Here is a 19,316-nt window from a genome sequence, read left to right as displayed (position 1 = left end):
GGAAGCGCTCGCTGCAAGGCGCTGTGTGCGTATACCCCGTAGCATGTTTATACGGTCAGGAGAGGCGGGCTGGGTGGGGGAGATGTGCCCGGGCAGGGAAGGCACTGCGGTTAGGCTTTCTCTGGCCAGGCAGGCTGGTCTTTCCCTGCTCTAAAGCGACTGAGCCAGACTCCAGCTGCCTCAGGGAATGACTGTCTCAGGGCGATGGTGGGTATTGAAGAGAGGAAGCGAAATTCCTGTCTCCTCAGAGCAGCTTTTCATTCGAGCAGGCACAAGAGAGGCAAGGAGCTGGGTCGGATGGTCTGGAATTCGGTATCAATGCCAGGGAATGATGCTATTCTTATCCAGTGCCCCGCTGCTGCATTCTAGCGACAAAGGACAGGGGGACGCTCTCTCTCGCTCTGTGTGTCTCGCAGTCCGCTTACCGATGGCGAGCTGTGGCAGGGTGCATCCCAGGCGCTCGGCAATGGCTTGCAGCTCCTTCAGCTTTGCTTGCTGTCTCCTTCCCTCTTCGCTCAGGATCTTGTCTTTTAGCCACTGGTATCCCTTTGAAAAGAGGCACATTGATGGAGAGGGGAAAGAGTCCTTAGCATCTGCCTCCTCCCCAGCCTGCTTCTAGAGAGGGTGCGTCACTGGCTGGGGACACAGACTGACGCCGGCACTCGCTTGGGACCCAGGCCAGCTCCCACTGAAAGCAATGGAAAGGTGCTTCTGGGAGTCAAGGGAGTTGGCCCAGAGGCCAGCGTGGGGGGTTTTGCCACTTGAACTTAGTGTCACAGACACGTTTGGAGTTGGCGACACGGAGGGAACAATCCAAATGGAAATGGGGTTTATTCTGTATGTGTTCTATCACTCCAGCATACGGTCAAGGGACTTCCCATAAATCTTTGGGGCTATAATACAAAGATATCAAGGATTCTGAACAGCCCCCCAAACCCGTGGCTTATGCACAAGGAACATGAAGTGAAGCAGAGCTCTAGCACAGAGATCTCGGTAACGGGGTGACCCTCACCCAGGAATGCTTAGCACAAGAACCAGAATGTGTGAGGTCTCCCAGTTGTGACACGGCAGCAAAATTAAACACACCCTTGCAGCAGGCGGCTAATTAAAGGTAGATCCCTTCCGACACTATATTACTTAATGCAGGTGCAGAATTCATTGAAATAGGAAACAAAAAATATACAAGGGGGGAAATAATGTGTTTTGCCTACAGTGCCTGTCCTTCAACGTGGGGTAGTGCAGCTCACCAGAATCAACACTCTCAGCGGCCCTCATATGATCCTGAAACCAAACTAGCCTCAACCAAGGAGACTATGCATTCGGAGGCAAGAGGAAAAAAAACCCATACTGGCTGCAAGATAAAACCTCAGATGCAAGGGGTGATAAAGAGACACCGTTCCACCCACCCAGTATCTCTCGCACTTCAGCACAACCCATAAATCATGCTGCAGCCTCTTCCTCACCTTCAGTGATGCTCTAGAGTAAGGGGGGATTCCACCATCATATTTTCCAGAAACAATTCCACAGGCCAGCGGGGACCAGGTCATGGCGCCAACCCCTGAGAAGAGAGAGAATACTTACTGAGGGCACTGCAGGTTCCTGCTGACAGCCGGGGGGGGGGGGGGGGAAGGGGAGGAGAGGCAGAGAGGAATCAATTGTGCATACTGCTATCTGCCAGTTTTGTTCCTATTTTTAGCATCTCTTGGTAGAGAAGTAGACATTTTCCTTTGTGCCATGTTGGTCTGGGGGCAGCTGCCAGCTGTGAGCCCTGCTCCAAAATCCTGCCCCTAAAAGTCAGCAAGCTCAGAACACAGGGAAGAGAAAAACAGGGGTGCGGCTATCAGTGCCGTTGGGAGGATGTGATTTGGAAGCAGGACGCGGCGTGGGAGGAAAGAGAGGAGGGGCCCCTGCTAGAGATGAAATACTTCGACAGGTGGGAGAGATTCTCTTTTAAAAAGAGGTTGGGGAAATGTTTTAGAGTCGAATCCTAGGCAGGATTTCTGGGCTAACGTCGTTATTTAGAGGCGCAGAAGAAGAGCTGTTGACTATCTGTGCACTATCGAACATGGCGAATAGCTTTGAGAGTGTTTTACTGTGTGCTCGGCCTTGCCAGGTGTTGAACACGTGGGCCCGGAGCCAACAGAACACTCTAGCCTGTGACCAACTTTAAATCTGGAGCCATTTTCCAAAAAAATCGACTAAACAGGTCATTAGTGTCACTGTTCAGGTGACTGATGTTTATTTGTTATGCGGTTTTTTTAGATTTTTAATCAATCATATCCATTCCTTTGAAATGTGGTGGGAAATTTGGGGGGGGGGGGGGCACCAGCCAGTAGCCATTGAGATTCAAAACACCAAGTTATATAATTCTTAACACACCAACTGCCGACAGCACATGCCAAAACGTACCGAGGAACGGTCCTTCGATCAGACTAACAGGTTCTCAGGCAGCACTTTCCCCAGCTGTACATTTTGACTGTTATTGATGGAAATCACAGTTTGTGCGTGCGCGATGAAATCAACATTTACTGACAAAAATCGAATCCTTCCTGGCCTATCAATATTATATGTCATTAAAGCCCCTCCCTGCTAAAACAATACAGATGTTTCCATGGATACAGTAACCACGATCTCCTTTGTTTTGTTTATTTAGTGAAGCAATTTGAACAGGAGACACATTTGTCTGTACCCTGGAAGCCCATCTTTGTGTAAAGGGCTAGACAGACCAAACCTCTTCTACTTTACAAATGGGCCGTATGCCAGCGATGCACAGCACAGGCTTGGCCAAGGCAGCTTGGAAACCTCCAAGTAAAGCGAAGAGTGAAACTCAAAAGTCAAAGTTAAGTCATTTACAGACTTGACAACTCTTCTCTCAAGAGGAAGATGCCTCCTCTCTCCTGTGCTCTCTGGCTGTTTTATACTCTTCAGAAGTAACGTGTGTGTGTGTGTGTGTGTGTGTCTTGCACACACACGAGGTTTGTCCGGATGCATCAGGAGATTGGGCTCTGGGCCTCAGCCCTTAGAATTTCTTTCCTAATTCCAGGCTGCTTTTTTGGATTACGATATAAACACCTAATCCTGTAAGAGGATTTCAGCCAGAGCAGAGACACCGAGCGACTTGGCATGGCCCAAATAATGCCAGGTTAGGGTGTGCAATACCCACTCCAGGGCACTCAGAAGTTAAACAATTACCAAAGCCAGTGGCTCCGTCTCGGCATGATGCTCACACACTGGACTAGCAGCGTGGAGGAGACCCCAGCTAAAGGGCCATGTCACCAACTCAGCAGCAGCTAGGCCTGGCCAGAGCTTTGATATTCAGATGGGGCTAGATCCCGCAGCGTGATCCCCCTTTGCTGTGGCAGAGGCTGGGACAAGCACGGCTTCGGGGTGACAAACAGGTCTGACACGGCTGCTGAGATTTATTTTCCCTAAAATTGTGACTATTTCCCCCATATATTAGCACATTATTTTTGTACGTTTTAGTTTTTAAAAAACGGAATAAAACAGCAACACCCCCCCCCAGCGCCCCAGGAATATGGGGTCGTGCGGACGTGGCATGTTGTACGTGCTGAAGGGACACGGTCAGCAGTGGGGACTCAGAAGAATGCTCCCCGGAGCCGAGTGCTGGGCCGGGACACCCCAGTCTGCTGTCAGGGAAACAGCCGCAGGCCCCTGATGCAGCACTCTAAAAAAACCCTGCCCAGCTGTAGTCAATTTGCCAAAAAGAGGCAGTTTTGAGGCAACAAAAGCATTTGCGAAGTTGGGGCGAATTCAGCAAATTGTTCTGACTTTTTTCCAGAATTTTTGTCCTCCCTTTTTATTGGGTCAAAACTGATTGTTTCAACATTTCCAACACAAACCGTTTCAACATTTTGTTTAGAAAAAAGCGTTTGTTTAACCCCAATGAAATCTTTTCAGTTTTTCGTTTAGACATGAAAAAAAAATATTAAAAAAAAAAAAACAATCAGGGTTTAGCTTTGAATTTTTTCTGCATGTTTTTGGTTCAGCCACCAAACTAAAAAAAAAAAAAAAATCACCTATTTGTTCATCCCTAATTCTCGCCTCTCTACAGACCCTAGGAGGAAGCGAACACGAACCAGAGAAGGACTTACTAATCTTCAGAGACACCTGTGTGTTGGAGAAGGGGAGTAAGTGTGGTGGAAAACACGACGGCTGAGTAAAACACACGCCCAACCCATGTGAAGTTCAGACCCAGGCCTGGATTGGAGCCGTGGGCTTGGGCTTCTCTCTAGATTGCAATTTTTATACTTGGCCCATGTGCGCAATGCCCCTGGGCCAACCCCAAGCCTCCTCAATGGAAAGCAGGGGCCTGTTGCCGGATTACTGTTCCATTGGGAAAGGCAATTCTAGACACAAAAGCCAGGGGTTGGGCATTCCAGGCACCTGAGCTGAATATCCACAGACCCTTTATCACAGGACCGAGCCTCTCGACTCCTGCCCCCTTCCCTGGGAGCGCCCAGCTGTGCCCCCTGCCAGCCTCGGAGAACGCGTAAGACTCGGGGGGGAGGGGGAGAGGATTTGTACCGATCTTGTGAAAGAGCTCAGGGAGTTGCACCTCCACCTTCTCCCTCTGGAACATGTGGTACTCGGCTTGCTCACAAATCGGCGGGATTAGGTTAAACTGCCGTGCCACTGAGTAAGCTTCCTGCAAGCACAAAGATAAATGCAAATCAGCATCATCCCCCTGCCGGGCGAGTCCTCCAGGTCGTCCCCACGGCACTGGGGCTGGGACTTCCGGCGACCCCGCCTGGCTGGTGAAAGGGTGTAAAACCCAGGGACATGGAGAGAGTGGCCATTGCAGAAACAGAACTAATTTGTTCCTGTGGCTGACGGGGACCCAGGGCCTTGCCAAACAAGCAGGGACTGGAGGGCCCAGTCCTATGGGAGATTCGCCCATTGGGGACTTTGCCTTTGACTTTAAAGGGCACGAGCCAGGCTCTGGGGTCTCTGACTCCAAATGTGGTGCCCACACTGAGCCTGAGAGGTCTGTATGTGTGGAGCGTTCCGGCGCTCTGCTGCTGGGCGTGTGCTGACACGTGCTTTAATGCCAGCGTAGCCACCACACGACCTGTCAACATTCAGCTGGCAGGGGCTCGAAAAGGCCCAGATTGGCCCCCAGGGCTCCTGAGATGCTGCCTTGGAGACAGAACTTTGTGTCAGCCCCCATGTCTCTAACTGTATGTTACCAGGGAGACGGTCACATTGAGAGGCAAAGGCGACTGGCTGGAGAATCTCAAGTCAAAGGATTTAGCTAGAAATCATGTTAATTCACCCAAAAGTTGGAGCAGATTGAGCCAGCAGACCACACGGAGCAGGGAAGTGCCAGAGGGGGACATCTCTCACTGAAGCGGCTCAAACCAGTGAGGGGGGGGGGGGAAGCTGGGGACTCCTGTGACAGCAACGACAGGGATACCCTGCTCAGGTGTCCTCCTCGCTGACCCCAACATCTGCACCTGCAGAAGCTGTTACTGTGGTGCCTCTTGAGTTTACCTCCTTTCCCGGCCAGGGAACCCTTTCCCCCTACGGCACGAGCCTGACACACTCCGATGAGTCGTCCTATCAGATCTAAAAATAATTACGGCTAAAATACATCTGCACGCAGTCGGCTCCTGACAGCTCCTGTCTAATTAAATCACCATCAACACAGCACTTCCCCCCCAAAACGCCAAAGAGAGGCACTTTGCGCTGGCGACTGCAGTCTGCTCGGCCTCTGCTCAGCATCAGCAGTGCACAGATCATTTATTTATGGCATGTCTTCTGGCGCTTGCATTTCAGCAATGGGAACGCACGGGCATGTGTGCGCCCAACACACACAGACACAGACACACACAGTACCATGATCTCCATGGAGCTCCAGCGCGACGTTCCCCAGTACATGGCCATTCCCTGGTTGATAACATGGGTCATTGCTCTCACCGTCTCTGTTAAAAAGGAAGGGAAGGCAAGGAGGGAGACATGTCAGCCTGGCATGCTGGGCTGGGGCTATTCAGTAAATAAAGGCTATGACACCAAAAGGAAAGGGGGGCTTTGACTGCACAGACATCTTGCAAGCAGTGTACTTCCAGACTTCAAACTTGGAGACAGGAGTTTTACAAGGAAATTAAAAAACAAAACGAACAAACAAAAACCAAAAAGCAAACCCCCAAGAGAGACTGCTCATGAAATCATTTCCCCATATTTATTACTTGTCCAAATCTCTAAAGAATAATCAAATGCAAAAATAAACAAACAAACCAACAACCGCCAGAGATGGGGTTGGAAAGTGACCTTTTTTATGGGTGCTTGTGCTGAAATGAGGGTGTGAAGAAACAGAGGAAAGTAAATTATGATGCCATAAGAATTGAGTTTTGTTTAGTTAGTTGCTTTTTGGAGAATAATAGGATTAGCCTAGAGGAAAATAACCATTTGCAATGGACCAGCGAAACGTAATGAGGTCACAATCAAACAGGTGAAATGCAGTACACAGAGTGGTGGAAAACAATGTCCAACTTCACGGATGTTCACACTCTCCTTTGAGATGGGGGTGGACAGGAGCCACAGGATATATTGCACCCATGTGTGGGGGAAAAAAATAGCATCTTCAAGGTCCTACAAAAAACAGACCTGAAGACTGGGTTTTCCATCTAAACAGAGGAAAACCAGATCAAATCCACCAGGATGGAAGAGCTGTCACAGGAGGGGAGACATTAAGAAAACCACAACAAAAACAGTAGGAACATTTCTGGGAGACCAATTTCTTTGTGGAGCAGGGCTAGACTCCTTGTGTGTGGGGGTGGGAGGGGGATAGTTTGGAAGAGGGGTCTGGAAACAGCCCAATGTTTGTGCAATTCCCAGCATCTTCCAATTTTGCTTCGGGGCATCATTGCTCTGCTGAACTGAGAGTTATGAACCCAACTCCCAGGTCCGTTCAGAAGTCCCTGTGCAGTGACAGACGAGCTCAAACGCTACCCCCGAGCAGCTGGAATCAGCAGATTTCAGAGACTGAGGAATACAGGACGAGCTGGGACTGCTGGATGTTAAGGATGGTTAAAACACCCTCATCTCCAGTTTTGCCCTTATAGCTTAGCTGCTGTGAACTTCAGAGATTACTAGCGCTAAGAAAAATTCATCATTAGAAAACATCCATTAGCTATGAAAAACCTAGAGGGCAAATTCTGTCTTTAAAAAGACTTATGCAAAGCAAATATTGCAGCTGATTGTAGGAACCCATTAAGTTAGTTTGGCCTCATGGTTAATATTGCATCTAAAAACAGCTAAGGTTCAGATTTTTCTTTTTTGAGGGTTGTCACTGTGATGGTTGGTCGGCCATCCCTGTCTTTTCCAAAGTGCTGAATGTATGTAGTGGATCCAGCCGGGGATGTCTAGAAAAGGCAGCTATAAGAATACATTGCTTGCAAGGTTGGTTGCAAATGTTGCGATATAAAGGAAAGATTGCAAACAAGTGTTTCTAAAAACAATCCATTGACAGCCTGAAAAAATAAACCCGATAATAATATCTAATTCAATGTGATTATACACACGCACACACACTCACTCAGACAAAAGACAAGTGTGTATGTATCCCAGTCTTCTGTCTGGTTGAAGGTGGGAAGCAGACAATGCTATGTGTTTGTCTAAGTGCAACGCTAAACATGCTGGAACCCCCCCCAAAAAAGAGACCAAGACTGTGAAACCTGAGGCTCCTCAGTGGACACTAGCCCAAATGTTTTAAACTGCTACTGATTTCGGGTGCTTTGAGGCAGTTAGGGCCCGATTTTCAGAGGCACAGAGCGCCGGCAGCTGCCCATATTCAGCTCCTGGGATAATCAGCACTGGAATCTCCAGCTGGGACAACCGAAAACTCAACCGGCAGTTTCTGAACTGGTGCGAAGATGCTTTGTCCTTTATTAGACTTGGAGTCGCACTGTTCAGCGCAGGTTCAACCGTCCCGTTGCTGACACTGACCCTCAGCATCGGGTAGTGTAAAAACAGGCTTGAGAAAGCAGCAGAGAGTTGGAACATGCAGTTCCCTGACCTGGTCTCCACAACCCCCAGGGGCTGCAGCCTGCAGATTGCAAACTTCTCCTTGGACCACAAGACACAATCCTTCCAAAGATGCTAATTACGTTTGCAAAGTCACAAAGGGGGCGGAGCTTCATTAGGTGGTGGCTTCGTTAAGCTATGTTAGTAGCTGCCGCCCAAGAGAGCTCGGCAGCGAGTTCTCTGTTCATGGTAACACCCAACTAGCCGTTATCGCAGAGTCAGCCCTGTGCTGCTCTAAATGTCTCTCTCGTTTCCTCACAGCTGCTTTAGGAAGCGCCGCTTAACAGGTTTAAAATAGTGAAATCAGAGAGAATATTTTTCAGTCTCCAAAAACCTCATTTCTGGGCTGAGACCCAACGTGGAAGGTTTCAGCTCCGAGGAAGGGATCGTTAAGAAATTCTGAGCATACAGAAGCAGGAGGATGAGGAAAGTCCAAATGTCAAGAGCTCTATAGCTTGGACTTTCATGAAGGGAGACTCAGATTAGCAACCAGAAGCAAACAATTCCTGGAAAGGCCATGTAAACGCCTTGATCTGGCAGGAGTCTGCTAGGCAGGTCAGCGGTCTGGGGCAAACCCTGCTCCTGCTGCCCAGTCCATGTAGCTGGAGTCTCCATCGGGGCAAGCGCAGAGGAACCCTCCTACGCCAAGACACAGGGGATGAACACTTGACCTTACTGAAGTCAAGGGGAGTTTTGCCATTAACTTTGATGGGGCCAGGATTTCACCCAGTCTCTGCAGCTGCCACAAGCCGCGAGTATTTAAAGAAAATACTTTACACACACACACACACACACACACACACACACACACACACACACACACACACACACACACACACACACACACACACACACACACACGATGCAGAGTAACAAATGCAAATAACCCCAATCTTCTTTAACCCTTGTTCTCCTTTCTCCACAACCTTCCCCTTGGTCTCTTGTCTGAATGTAGGCAAATAGAAGATGAGGTCTCTGCCCCAGTCTAAGCCGCTCTGCACATTCATGGTACTGCATTAGCAAAAACTGCCATCCCCCTAATTTTGTTTCTCTGAGCTTACATTAAACCAAGGGAAGAGGTGCCAGAGAGACTGAGACTCAATCTGCCAGTTAACATGGGAATTTATTGCTTAACTTCTAGGTGTCAGTCAAACTGCTGCTGTCCCGTTCTGTCGCTGCCTTTTCTTTTCTTTTTTTAGAAACACTGTCAGGAGTCCCTGTCCAGGCTCTTCAGCCAACTCTGAACCATGCAGGCTGAGTTTGAAGCCAAGGCATAAACTCATGCCAAGGAAAGAAGCAAAAAGAAAAAGTCACACCAGGCTTCACATGGCCATCACATGCACTGACAGAGTGTGACAGTTTAGCTAAGCGCTGGGCTTGTGCAAACGAAAGTTTTCCGTAGAAATAAACTCTGGCAGGTCGGTAGTACATCTTGCAAAAGATCACAAAGCATGACAAGGAGGAAGACCAGCCCATCACAAGCAGCGAGAGCAATGACTGTCAGAGCTGGGCAAAATGGGCATTTCTTACGTCACTGGAATAGGCTCAGCACGTTGCATACAGCTGGTGTCACATTTGGTCATTAGCTGTATTCCAGTTGCCCCTTTAATTTAAAAAATCCCATTGGCACAGAGACTGGAGCCTTATTTTCCCAAGTTCCAGACACTAATGCTTGAATAACCATATTACAAATGTACCGCAAGTGAACTGCACCAGGCGTTCAGCTCAATAATGAACAGGAGTAAGAAGACAGAATGCTTTGTACCTACTGTACATATTCATAGCTGGGCTGGCTAGATATATAACCAGCCAATTATTAGCCTTTTGGTCCCAACCTAGTGCTGGTAAAGGGATGCACCCCAGTGGTAGCAGCTCCCCATGAGAATCTGACTCTGAACAGGGCTGAAAACTCTGCCCCGTTATTTTAATGTAGTCAAAATTTGCCACCACAGGGAGCGCAGTTATACAGAATTTTGCCCAACCCTCGTACATACTCATTAAAAAAAAAAATCCAACCACATTCCTTATGCAAGACCAGTCACATTAAAAGGGGTGAAGAAATCAGCATAACATATTTCAGTAACTGACTAGACTAACAACTTTGGTAGCCAATTCATTCAACTTACCAGACAACTGTATTTTCTGATGCTAATGTAAACTTCAAAGGTTGAGTGCTGATAAGTGGACAGTCTTGTGGACTTTAAGACTTCTAGGTGAGGAACACCACAACCTGCTTGTTCTCCCCTGTACTACTGATTTGTTCACCCTGATCCCTGAACTGCTCTCCTCCAAGATCACAAGCATGTTAGGAACAGGTACCATGTTATTTTAATGAACTAACAAATTAGGCTTTAATGCAGAATTTCAAACTGAGGGGACCTCCTGTCATACAGACAAGCATAGCAGAAAATGGCACGTCATGCACTGAACAAAGGAAAGGAACAAAAGAATGAAGTGACATGAATCGAGGGAAGAGAAGAACTAATCACTATGTTGCTTTTTTCTTTTTACTTGCAAGATGTTCTCAAAGGCAAGGGGGGTTTTTTGTTTGTTTTCCTTTGTGCATTTTATGGAGAAGTTTGCCACGGGGGAAAGGAAGTCGTGTAAATAAAAATACAGAGTCTGTCCCATAAAATGCTGTTTGGACACAGAAGTCAATATTCGGACTGCGGGTACGATGTACCTTCTATGATGAATGTTCTTGACTTGGAAGAACTAAATGGGTCCCCTGGTGATAAAAGAAAGATTTAAAGAGACCAGAGTTTACAACTGCTGGCATATTACAACGAACGGCATGACAAAAGGGTCTGGAGGAAGAATAGCCCCCTATCAAAGCACCATTAACACAGTCTGTTCCAGAAGCAGAGCGCATCCCGAGAAGGCCCCGTCACATGGGGATGGAGAGGGATTGAGGTTGCAAAAGATTTTTGGTTGGTTTGTTTACATATGCTGAATGTATTAACACATGAAACAATTGCTACATAATGGAAAACACACTGCAACTAAAAACCCGTCACCAAAATCATGATCAAAACATCAAAAAATAAAATGCAATGAAAAATTCAGACCTGATTTGACTAATAAGATGTTAAACTAACAAGGAATTAACAGTTCCTTCTTAGAATGGGCGAGTATGTAATCCAGAAATGGGACAGGCCATGAAATGAGAAAAGTTAGATCTGTTGCAGAGGTACAAACTGCTAGCAAAGCAGCTTGAGAAAATTATTATAATGATCATAACCGTATTGCTGAATTGTATTATCCTAGAACCTAGGAGCACCAGTCATGGACCTGGGCTCTGTCGTGCTTGGCAAACACGGAACGAAAAGGGAGATAATGCAGAAAGAAGCATGTATTTCCAAGAGTCCCAGTTCAGCCTGCAGCACAAACCCCAAAGGGACAAGGACAGCATCTCATTCAGGCCTGGGACACCTAAGCATAAGAGTTTCCCCATGACACCAAGCAAGGGGACCGTCCCCTGAGAAGTCCTTTGACTGGTGCCTCTCTATTACACTTTGCTGGGGGAGAGAAAGAGGCTATTCTGAAAATGATTTGGCGGCCCACGGCTAGCGCTCCTACTGCCCAGTGCTATACCCTTTAGAAGTCACTCCCTACTTCCAGACGCAAATGGCGAGACCGCGGCTAATCCATCAATCTCAGCTGCCTGCTGACCAGTACCCAGAACAGAAACAGGCTGTTAGGGAGAAGCTGGCAGTGGAACCTACCTTCCATGGGTGTGTTGGGATCTGGTCTGTTAGCAAACACGACATCCACGTACTCTAACTGCAGCCGTTCTAAGGAAGCCTTCAGACCTGGTGATGAGCAAACAAGGACAAAAGGCCATCAAGCACATTTCCCCTCTGAGCACCCTGCTTCGTTACCGCCGAGCACTTTGCAAACACAGGCTCGGAAGAGCTGCACTAACGCTCTGGAGATGGTGCCGAGGCCTGACGATTACAGCTTTGCTGAGGCTGTCCCAGAGGGTTAAGAGCACCGCGACCCACATCTGCGCTAGAGGGCTGTGCTGTGCCCCAGGCTCCGTGGAGAGCCCCAGCTTTCACAAGGGCTGGATGAAAACCATCTCGGGGAGAGCTGCAGCACTGGTGATGCTAAAACGTATCCAACCGCTGCCCAACGGGGGCCAGTGGCCAGGCAATTTGAAGGACACTTATAATGACTCTCAGGGAAATATTCAGCTCATTATTAACAATAACCACCAGCACGTGCCTCTCCCCCACCCTACTCCTTCTGCCAAGCCAGGAGGTTGGTTTTCTGCAAGGCACTCTGCAGTGCCATTAACACCACCTCGGCAGGACAGCGCACCCACAGCTTCCTGGGCAGGTGTGTGACAGCTGCTGGGACACGGCAAAGCAGCCGCTGAAGCAGACCAAGGATGGGCTCAGCTGGAGCCCTGTCCAAGAGCGTTGGTTCCTTCTCCTGAATGGGAACGCCCCAGGTCCCAGTTCCCGCAGACTCTCCCACCATAATATACAGGAGTAGCAGATAGGCCCCGATCCAGCAAAGCACATGGTTAAGCATGTGAGTAGTTCCATTCAGTTAAATGGGGATACTCATGTGCTTAAAGTTAAGCACATGCTCAAGTGCCTTGAAGGGTCAGGATCATGTACGGCATTAAAGCAGATGTGCTCTCGCTCACCTTCTAGGATGTGTTTTCTGGAGAGTCCCCTCTCAGTCTCTGCTCTGAAAAACAACAGGCCCAGGTTAGCAGTGTCCAGTACAAGTAGGACAATTACGGCGGTGGTGAAATTAGCCAGTATTACTTACTTTCCTCCCCAGAAGATTTTGGTTGTGATGACCAGGCTAGAGCGCCTGCGAAGAGAAACAGAGTCACTGCATAAAATGTACCAAGCCAAGGTTCCCTTCCGCTCTCTGTGCTCGTCTGGGTGCCCGTCCTAACACTTACCACCCCAAGGTGAGGCTTGCCCGCAGCTTCCAGTTATGCAAATACCCACGGCACTTCCCAACTCATTGGTCTGCGAGAGGCAAGTGATTTAGCACCAAGCACTGCGGGGGCACAACCAGGATAATTCTATTGACTTCAGCGTGGAGTTACTGCTGATTTACCCCGGGGTAAGTAAGGTTAGTGATCTGCTCGGCTGTTTGATCAGAAGCCTTCACTGGCACAGATCAGGGATGTTATCTCTAGGACCCTCCTCACCTTGGATGATCCTGGGGTTAAGTCTTTGGGTGAGATTGTCAAGAGTGTGATCGGTGTCTGAAAATCACTGAGGCACCTGGGAAAGTCCCAGCTTTGGGTCTGGCCCTGTAGCCCAAAGTCACTTTGCTTCAGGGCCATCCAGCAGGGTATAGCCTGGCGACTACTAGGAGAAACTGCTATCAGCTCCAACTACTGTGAACTTACTGAAACAGCTGCTATGGTCCCAGACTTAAGAGGGCTGTTTGATTTAAGAGTCCAAACATTTTTGTTCAGGCACGCAAATAACGACTTTTCAGCCGTGTCCATGACCACTAAAACCAGACTATATACAACGCTCATTGTGCCCATGTTACGCTACGGCTGTGAAACATGGGTACCAAAAACATCCAGAACCAAAGCTGCCAACTCTGGGCGTGAGGCGTCTGCGTCACATCCTAGGCGTGACAAGGCTGGACAGACGAAGAAATGACGACGTCCGTAGAAGACTGAAAGTGCAGTGTGTGACTGCAATCATCAAAAGGCTCCAGCCACAGTGGGTTGGCCATGTTGCTAATATGACCGCACAAGACTGTTCTTTATGGGGAATGCCTGGTGAGAGCGGCCAGGAATGGTCCCGGAGACAGTGGTGAAACAGGGCATACAAAACTATGCAGGCAACACCCCAATGGCATCTCAAAGCAGACATGGACCAATTTGCTCAGGACCTGGGTGCTGGAAAAAGAAGAGGATGATGTGCCAAAGATCGCCTCCTAGCGCTGACAGGAGAGCTCCTTGTGGGATTTGTTAATAAGTCAATTACCTTTAATTACTGGGAGCTGCAGTCCCATGGTAATTAATGCAAAGAAACAATCTCGGGGGAACAAAATGACAAGTATAAATAATTGAGTGGGAAAAATGTACCCAATAACCACTGACTGGGATGATAATTGTGGCATTCGGGAGGGAAGGATTTACAGACTTTCTGACAATCCTACTATGATTAATGATTCATGCCCAACTGCAGTGAGCTGGTATTTGAAATTGCTCTTCCTTGTGGCTTTTACAATTTGAGATCATTACGAACACCTCCCTGAAGAAACGCCACTCTGCTCTGACCCAGCCAGGACAGGGGAGAGGTGTCAGGCTGTGATGGACTGATGAGCCCTGGCCATCTCCATCAGGAAAAGGAATGGAGATTTACCAGGGGAAACACTGAGATTAAGAGACCTGTGTCTGCCATACACCTTGGGCCCCAGAGTTACCAGAAGACTGAATGCCAGCCATAAAGAATGGCGTTATTATTTCATGCCAATACAACCACCTAGAAGGCAGAAACTCTCTTCATTCACAGGAACAAGTCCAGGACAGGCAGCAGCAGTAAGAGATTCCCCTACCCTGCCCCACTCCAACCCTGGAGCGATCACTGCGAGGGACCAGAGAGGGGTTTTCAGACTCCATGTCCCAAATGTGGTGCTCACAGACGCACCACTCCCTGCAAATCCCAGTATAGTTATTTGACTCTTCACCTGGCTACCTACCGTTCATTTCCTTCCTTCGGTATCAAACACAGTGGTTATCAAGGAAACTGCCCAGAGCATAACAATGAAGCACTGTGGCTCTAACGTGGCACTTGGCCTAAGGAAGAATAAAATTACCTCCAACCCTTCTTCTTAATAATATTTCCCAACACAACTTCAGCCCTGCAATGAGAGAGAAACACAAATGATGAGTTCATCAGTCTGGTATAGAAATTAGGTCCAAACCATTTCAATCATGAAAATCGGCTCTCGACGGAGGGATCCCATGTATTTCAAATCCCGGGTGTTAAAACGTTATTAAGGAGCTAAGGAGAACAAGACAATTTGAGGCTAAAGAGGCTACCCCAGGCCCCACCCACTCCAGTGGCTATTAACGGGCTCTCTGAACAAGGAGGAATCCTGCATGTTGTTTACACTGCAGTACAGGATCAAGTGACAGCTGGAATTTTCTTGGCATTTGTCAGGGTCAAAGATAAAAATATCCTGGCCACAGGCAATGTAATTTCCTCCTTCCTTTGCACTGTCCTGCAGTGCATAAAGAACTGCTCTCTGTAATTGCTTGTTATACATCTTAGCAACAGAGATGGGACAAGAACGCAATGTACCTTACATTTAATACCCCCATCTGCCAGAGCCGCGTCCCTTCACTAACTGATCCCAACCCTACTTTCCATAGGACTCATGGCAGGCACAGACCGTGAAGGCGGAATATGATGTCACCCATCTCCTCAGCCTCTTTTGTACTGACATCCGTGGCAAAGAGAGGGCGTGGCTGGACAAAACGTGGCAGGCGTTCAGGTTACCGGAGCTCAGCCCATTAGCCGTACTGTGGCTCATTGCTGATAATTGCAGGACTTGGCTATTCAGACCTGTCACGACACAAACGACTCCCTACAAATAAGATCCATTCTGGCCTCTCTTCTTTAGAGTGAGAAAACAGGTCAGAGATATTCAGGTTGTTTGCTGGGGGATCTCCGGCTGGGGTGTGCTGGAGTGGAACCAAAGGAAGACCAAAGCCACAGGTAAGAGAGAGACATTTTTCCATCCTACATAACGCCTCTCTGACCCAGCCCAGCGCAGAGACAGCTCTCCATTGCCATCCGTCAGGAGTCAATTCCATCGCCTTTGCTCAAGCCCGTTGCTCTTTGGCTTTGGCAGGTTGCTTTGCCCCTGTAGATGCTGCTACAGGACTGGCTCCACCAACATTTCTATTCTGAAATAAATACACGGCCTTGATCGTCACACTGGGATTAACTTGTGTGGCTTGTTCCGATGTGGCACTGCTGTGCCAGCTCTGGGTAGGCGCCCAAGTTCCAGTGTGGCGCAGAGGTGAGGACGCTACCAACTGAGCCACGCGAACATCTGTGCTTGGACTGTGTGGAGTGCCCAGACACACACTGATAGAAACAGTCAATACGATTGAACTGACCTTCACTCCTGGCCAGATCAGGCATATTTTGTTCTTGGGCAATTTAATTTTTAACGGGCAATTATTAGTGAAACTCCTCAGACCCTACATTCTGCAGCCTCCATCCTTTCCAGTCAGAAAGTCACTCTCTTCGGGAGGAGACAGGAAAAACCGACCCTTAGTCATTAACTTAAACAAAGAGAAGTGTGTGATGCTTTATCGGATTTGTTCTGTGTTGTGCAAGGGTCTAAAACCAAAGATGAGACGCTGAACAGGTCAGACTGCCAGGGCCTTCATTTCGTACAGTCAATAAAAGGTTCCACAACACAGATGAACACTTTCAGTAATCCCAATTAATTCACTGTCGCTAGGGTTTAATACACAGCACACGACATGTTGAGACTCTCTCATCAATGCTCCCAAGTACACGTAATCACCAAAAGATGTTCCCTAAGAGCTACAGAACCATGGTTCTCCATGTTTTCCATACTTGGACCTTCCTGCCTTCTAGCTAGGACACAACCTCCCACTTAGCAACATGGAAAGGGCAAGGCGGCCATGACGCCCAGCGTCTGTTCACGACCCTTCTGGAATGACTGCAATTTCTACCCACGAGTATCTTGTACCAGGCCTTCATTTTGTTGCCCGCCACATTCTCATCACTCGGCTCCTCACAGCGTATCCCTGGTTATTGCTTGGACGGTAACAGGAATAAGATCAGGCCAGACTGTGCTAGGTGCTGTAGGGACACACAGGCAGATGTGTCGCCACCCTGAAGAACTACGATATTTCACCTGAGCCCAGGCACAAATGGATGTAGGGAGAGGAGTGGAAAGGTTAACGAGGAGAAAGGCACTGGGCTGAGATGGCTTAGCAGCAGCACAGCACAGCAGATTCTAGTTGTCAGAAAAGTTCATAAGAAAAAAAATAAGATCAGCTCTCCATATCTCCTGTCTTTTCCTAATGCAGCCCATTCATACATAAGTCTGAGGGAACTGGGATTATTTAGTCTGCAGAAGAGAAGAATGAGGGGGGATTTGATAGCTGCTTTCAACTACCTGAAAGGGGGTTCCAAAGAGGATGGATCTAGACTGTTCTCAGTAGTAGCAGATGACAGAACAAGGAGCAATGGTCTCAAGTTGCAGTGGAGAAGGTTTAGGTTGGATATTAGGAAAAACTTTTTCACTAGGAGGGTGGTGAAGCACTGGAATGGGTTACCTAGAGAGGTGGTGGAATCTCCTTCCTTAGATGTTTTTAAGGCCTGGCTTGACAAAGCTGTGGCTGGGATGATTTAGTTGGGGATTGGTCCTGCTTTGAGCAGGGGTTTGGACTAGATGACCTCCTGAGGTCCCTTCTAACCCGATGATTCTATGAAGTCACAAACATATAAACGTTCCATAGAACGTGCTGCCTTTCCCCATAAAGAAGCATTGCAAGTGAGTTAGTGTCACAAAGGGCTTTTAAAGAAGTAGACGCTAGGATCTATATTTATAGGGAAACAAAAAATGTATAGGACTCCTTTGTGGTTACAGGGCGAGAAAAGGGCCAAGAGAGAGTGCCTACCTGTTCTGTAACACATAAGAATGGCCATACTGGGTTAGACCATAGGTCTATCTAGCCCAGTATCCTGTCTTCTGACAATGCCAGATGCTTCAGAGGGAATGAACAGAACAGGGAATCATCAAGTGATCCATCCCGTCGCCCATTCCCAGCTTCTGGCAAACAGAAGCTAGGGACACCGTCCCTGCCCATCCTGGCTAATAGCATTGATGGATCTATCCTCTATAAATCATAGAATATCAGGGTTGGAAGGGACCTCAGGAGGTCATCTAGTCCAACCCCCTGCTCAAAGCAGGACCAATCCCAACTAAATCATCCCAGCCAGGGCTTTGTCCAGCCAGACCTTAAAAAGCTCTAAGGAAGGAGATTCCACCACCTCCCTAGGTAACCCATTCCAGTGCTTCACCACCCTCCTAGTGAAAAAGTTTTTCCTAATATCCAACCTAAACCTCCCCCACTGCAACTTGAGACCATTACTCCTTGTTCTGTCATCTGCTACCACTGAGAACAGTCTAGATCCATCCTCTTTGCAACCCCCTTTCAGGTAGTTGAAAGCAGCTATCAAATCCCCCCTCATTCTTCTCTTCTGGAGACTAAACAATCCCAGTTCCCTCAGCCTCTCCTCATAAGTCATGTGCTCCAGCCCCCTAATCATTTTTGTTGCCCTCTGCTGGATTCTTTCCAATTTTTTCACATCTTTCTTGTAGTGTGGGGCCCAAAACTGGACACAGTACTCCAGATGAGGCCTCACCAATGTCAAATAGAGGGGAATGATCACGTCCCTCGATCTGCTGGCAATGCCCCTACTTATACAGCCCAAAATGCTGTTAGCCTTCTTGGCAACAAGGGCACACTGTCGACTCATATCCAGCTTCTCGTCCACTGTAACCCCTAGGTCCTTTTCTGCAGAACTGCTGCCTAGCCATTCGGTCCCCAGTCTGTAGCAGTGCATGGGATTCTTCCGTCCTAAGTGCAGGACTCTGCACTTGTCCTTGTTGAACCTCATCAGATTTCTTTTGGCCCAATCATCTAATTTGTCTAGGTCCCTCTGTATCCTATCTCTACCCTCCAGCGTATCTACCATTCCTCCCGGTTTAGTGTCATCTGCAAACTTGCTGAGGGTGCAGTCCATGCCATCCTCTAGATCATTAATCAACTTATCTAATTCTTTTTTGAAAAGTTTCTGAATTTGTGGCTGTAATTTACTTCTTGGTAGTTGTTAAAGAAGAATTAAAATAACTCTGTCCTGCTCTGCTCATGATGGCCTGGAAGATAAGCTGGGCTAGTCAGGAAGTGCTGTACCTGACAGCGTAACCAAATCAGTGAGACAGGAAGATAGAACAGGCTGTGGTCAGCCAATCAAAACATGGAGTGCACCAATCTCAAACTTTTTCAGCCACCCGAACTGAAACAGGAGCAATCATCTGTTAAATCTCAGAGGCAACGCTAACTCCCAGATGTAACTTTTCTGGCCTCGGGGAATTAGAGGGAGGCTACTCTTTGATAACACTCAAGCATCAGGTTAGAAGACCCTTGAGTTCAACAGGAGTTTGAGCCAGACCCTCGGGATCTGGCTCTAAATCAGTGCATTCATTCAAACACATCTGGA

At 48.1% G+C, this 19,316-nt stretch overlaps 1 protein-coding gene across 7 annotated transcripts in view; it reads right to left on the bottom strand.

The window, feature by feature from the left end:
* The window catches only part of KCNAB2 (potassium voltage-gated channel subfamily A regulatory beta subunit 2), a 119,441-nt gene that overhangs the window by 6,526 nt on the left and 93,599 nt on the right, over positions 1–19,316 (bottom strand). For all 7 annotated transcript variants that reach the window (XM_054008911.1, XM_054008910.1, XM_054008914.1 and 4 more), the window contains 8 exons: positions 14,857–14,901; positions 12,829–12,873; positions 12,701–12,744; positions 11,769–11,855; positions 5,857–5,942; positions 4,546–4,666; positions 1,464–1,558; positions 426–546 (listed from right to left, as the gene is read on the bottom strand). In XM_054008911.1, coding sequence (XP_053864886.1) covers positions 426–546; positions 1,464–1,558; positions 4,546–4,666; positions 5,857–5,942; positions 11,769–11,855; positions 12,701–12,744; positions 12,829–12,873; positions 14,857–14,901 — 644 coding nt within the window. The remainder of the gene's footprint in view (positions 1–425; positions 547–1,463; positions 1,559–4,545; positions 4,667–5,856; positions 5,943–11,768; positions 11,856–12,700; positions 12,745–12,828; positions 12,874–14,856; positions 14,902–19,316) is intronic.

The sequence above is a fragment of the Malaclemys terrapin genome, chromosome 19 (assembly GCF_027887155.1).
Source record: "Malaclemys terrapin pileata isolate rMalTer1 chromosome 19, rMalTer1.hap1, whole genome shotgun sequence".
NCBI classification, from domain to species: Eukaryota; Metazoa; Chordata; order Testudines; family Emydidae; genus Malaclemys; species Malaclemys terrapin.
This window is presented reverse-complemented; position numbering and strand designations above follow the sequence as displayed.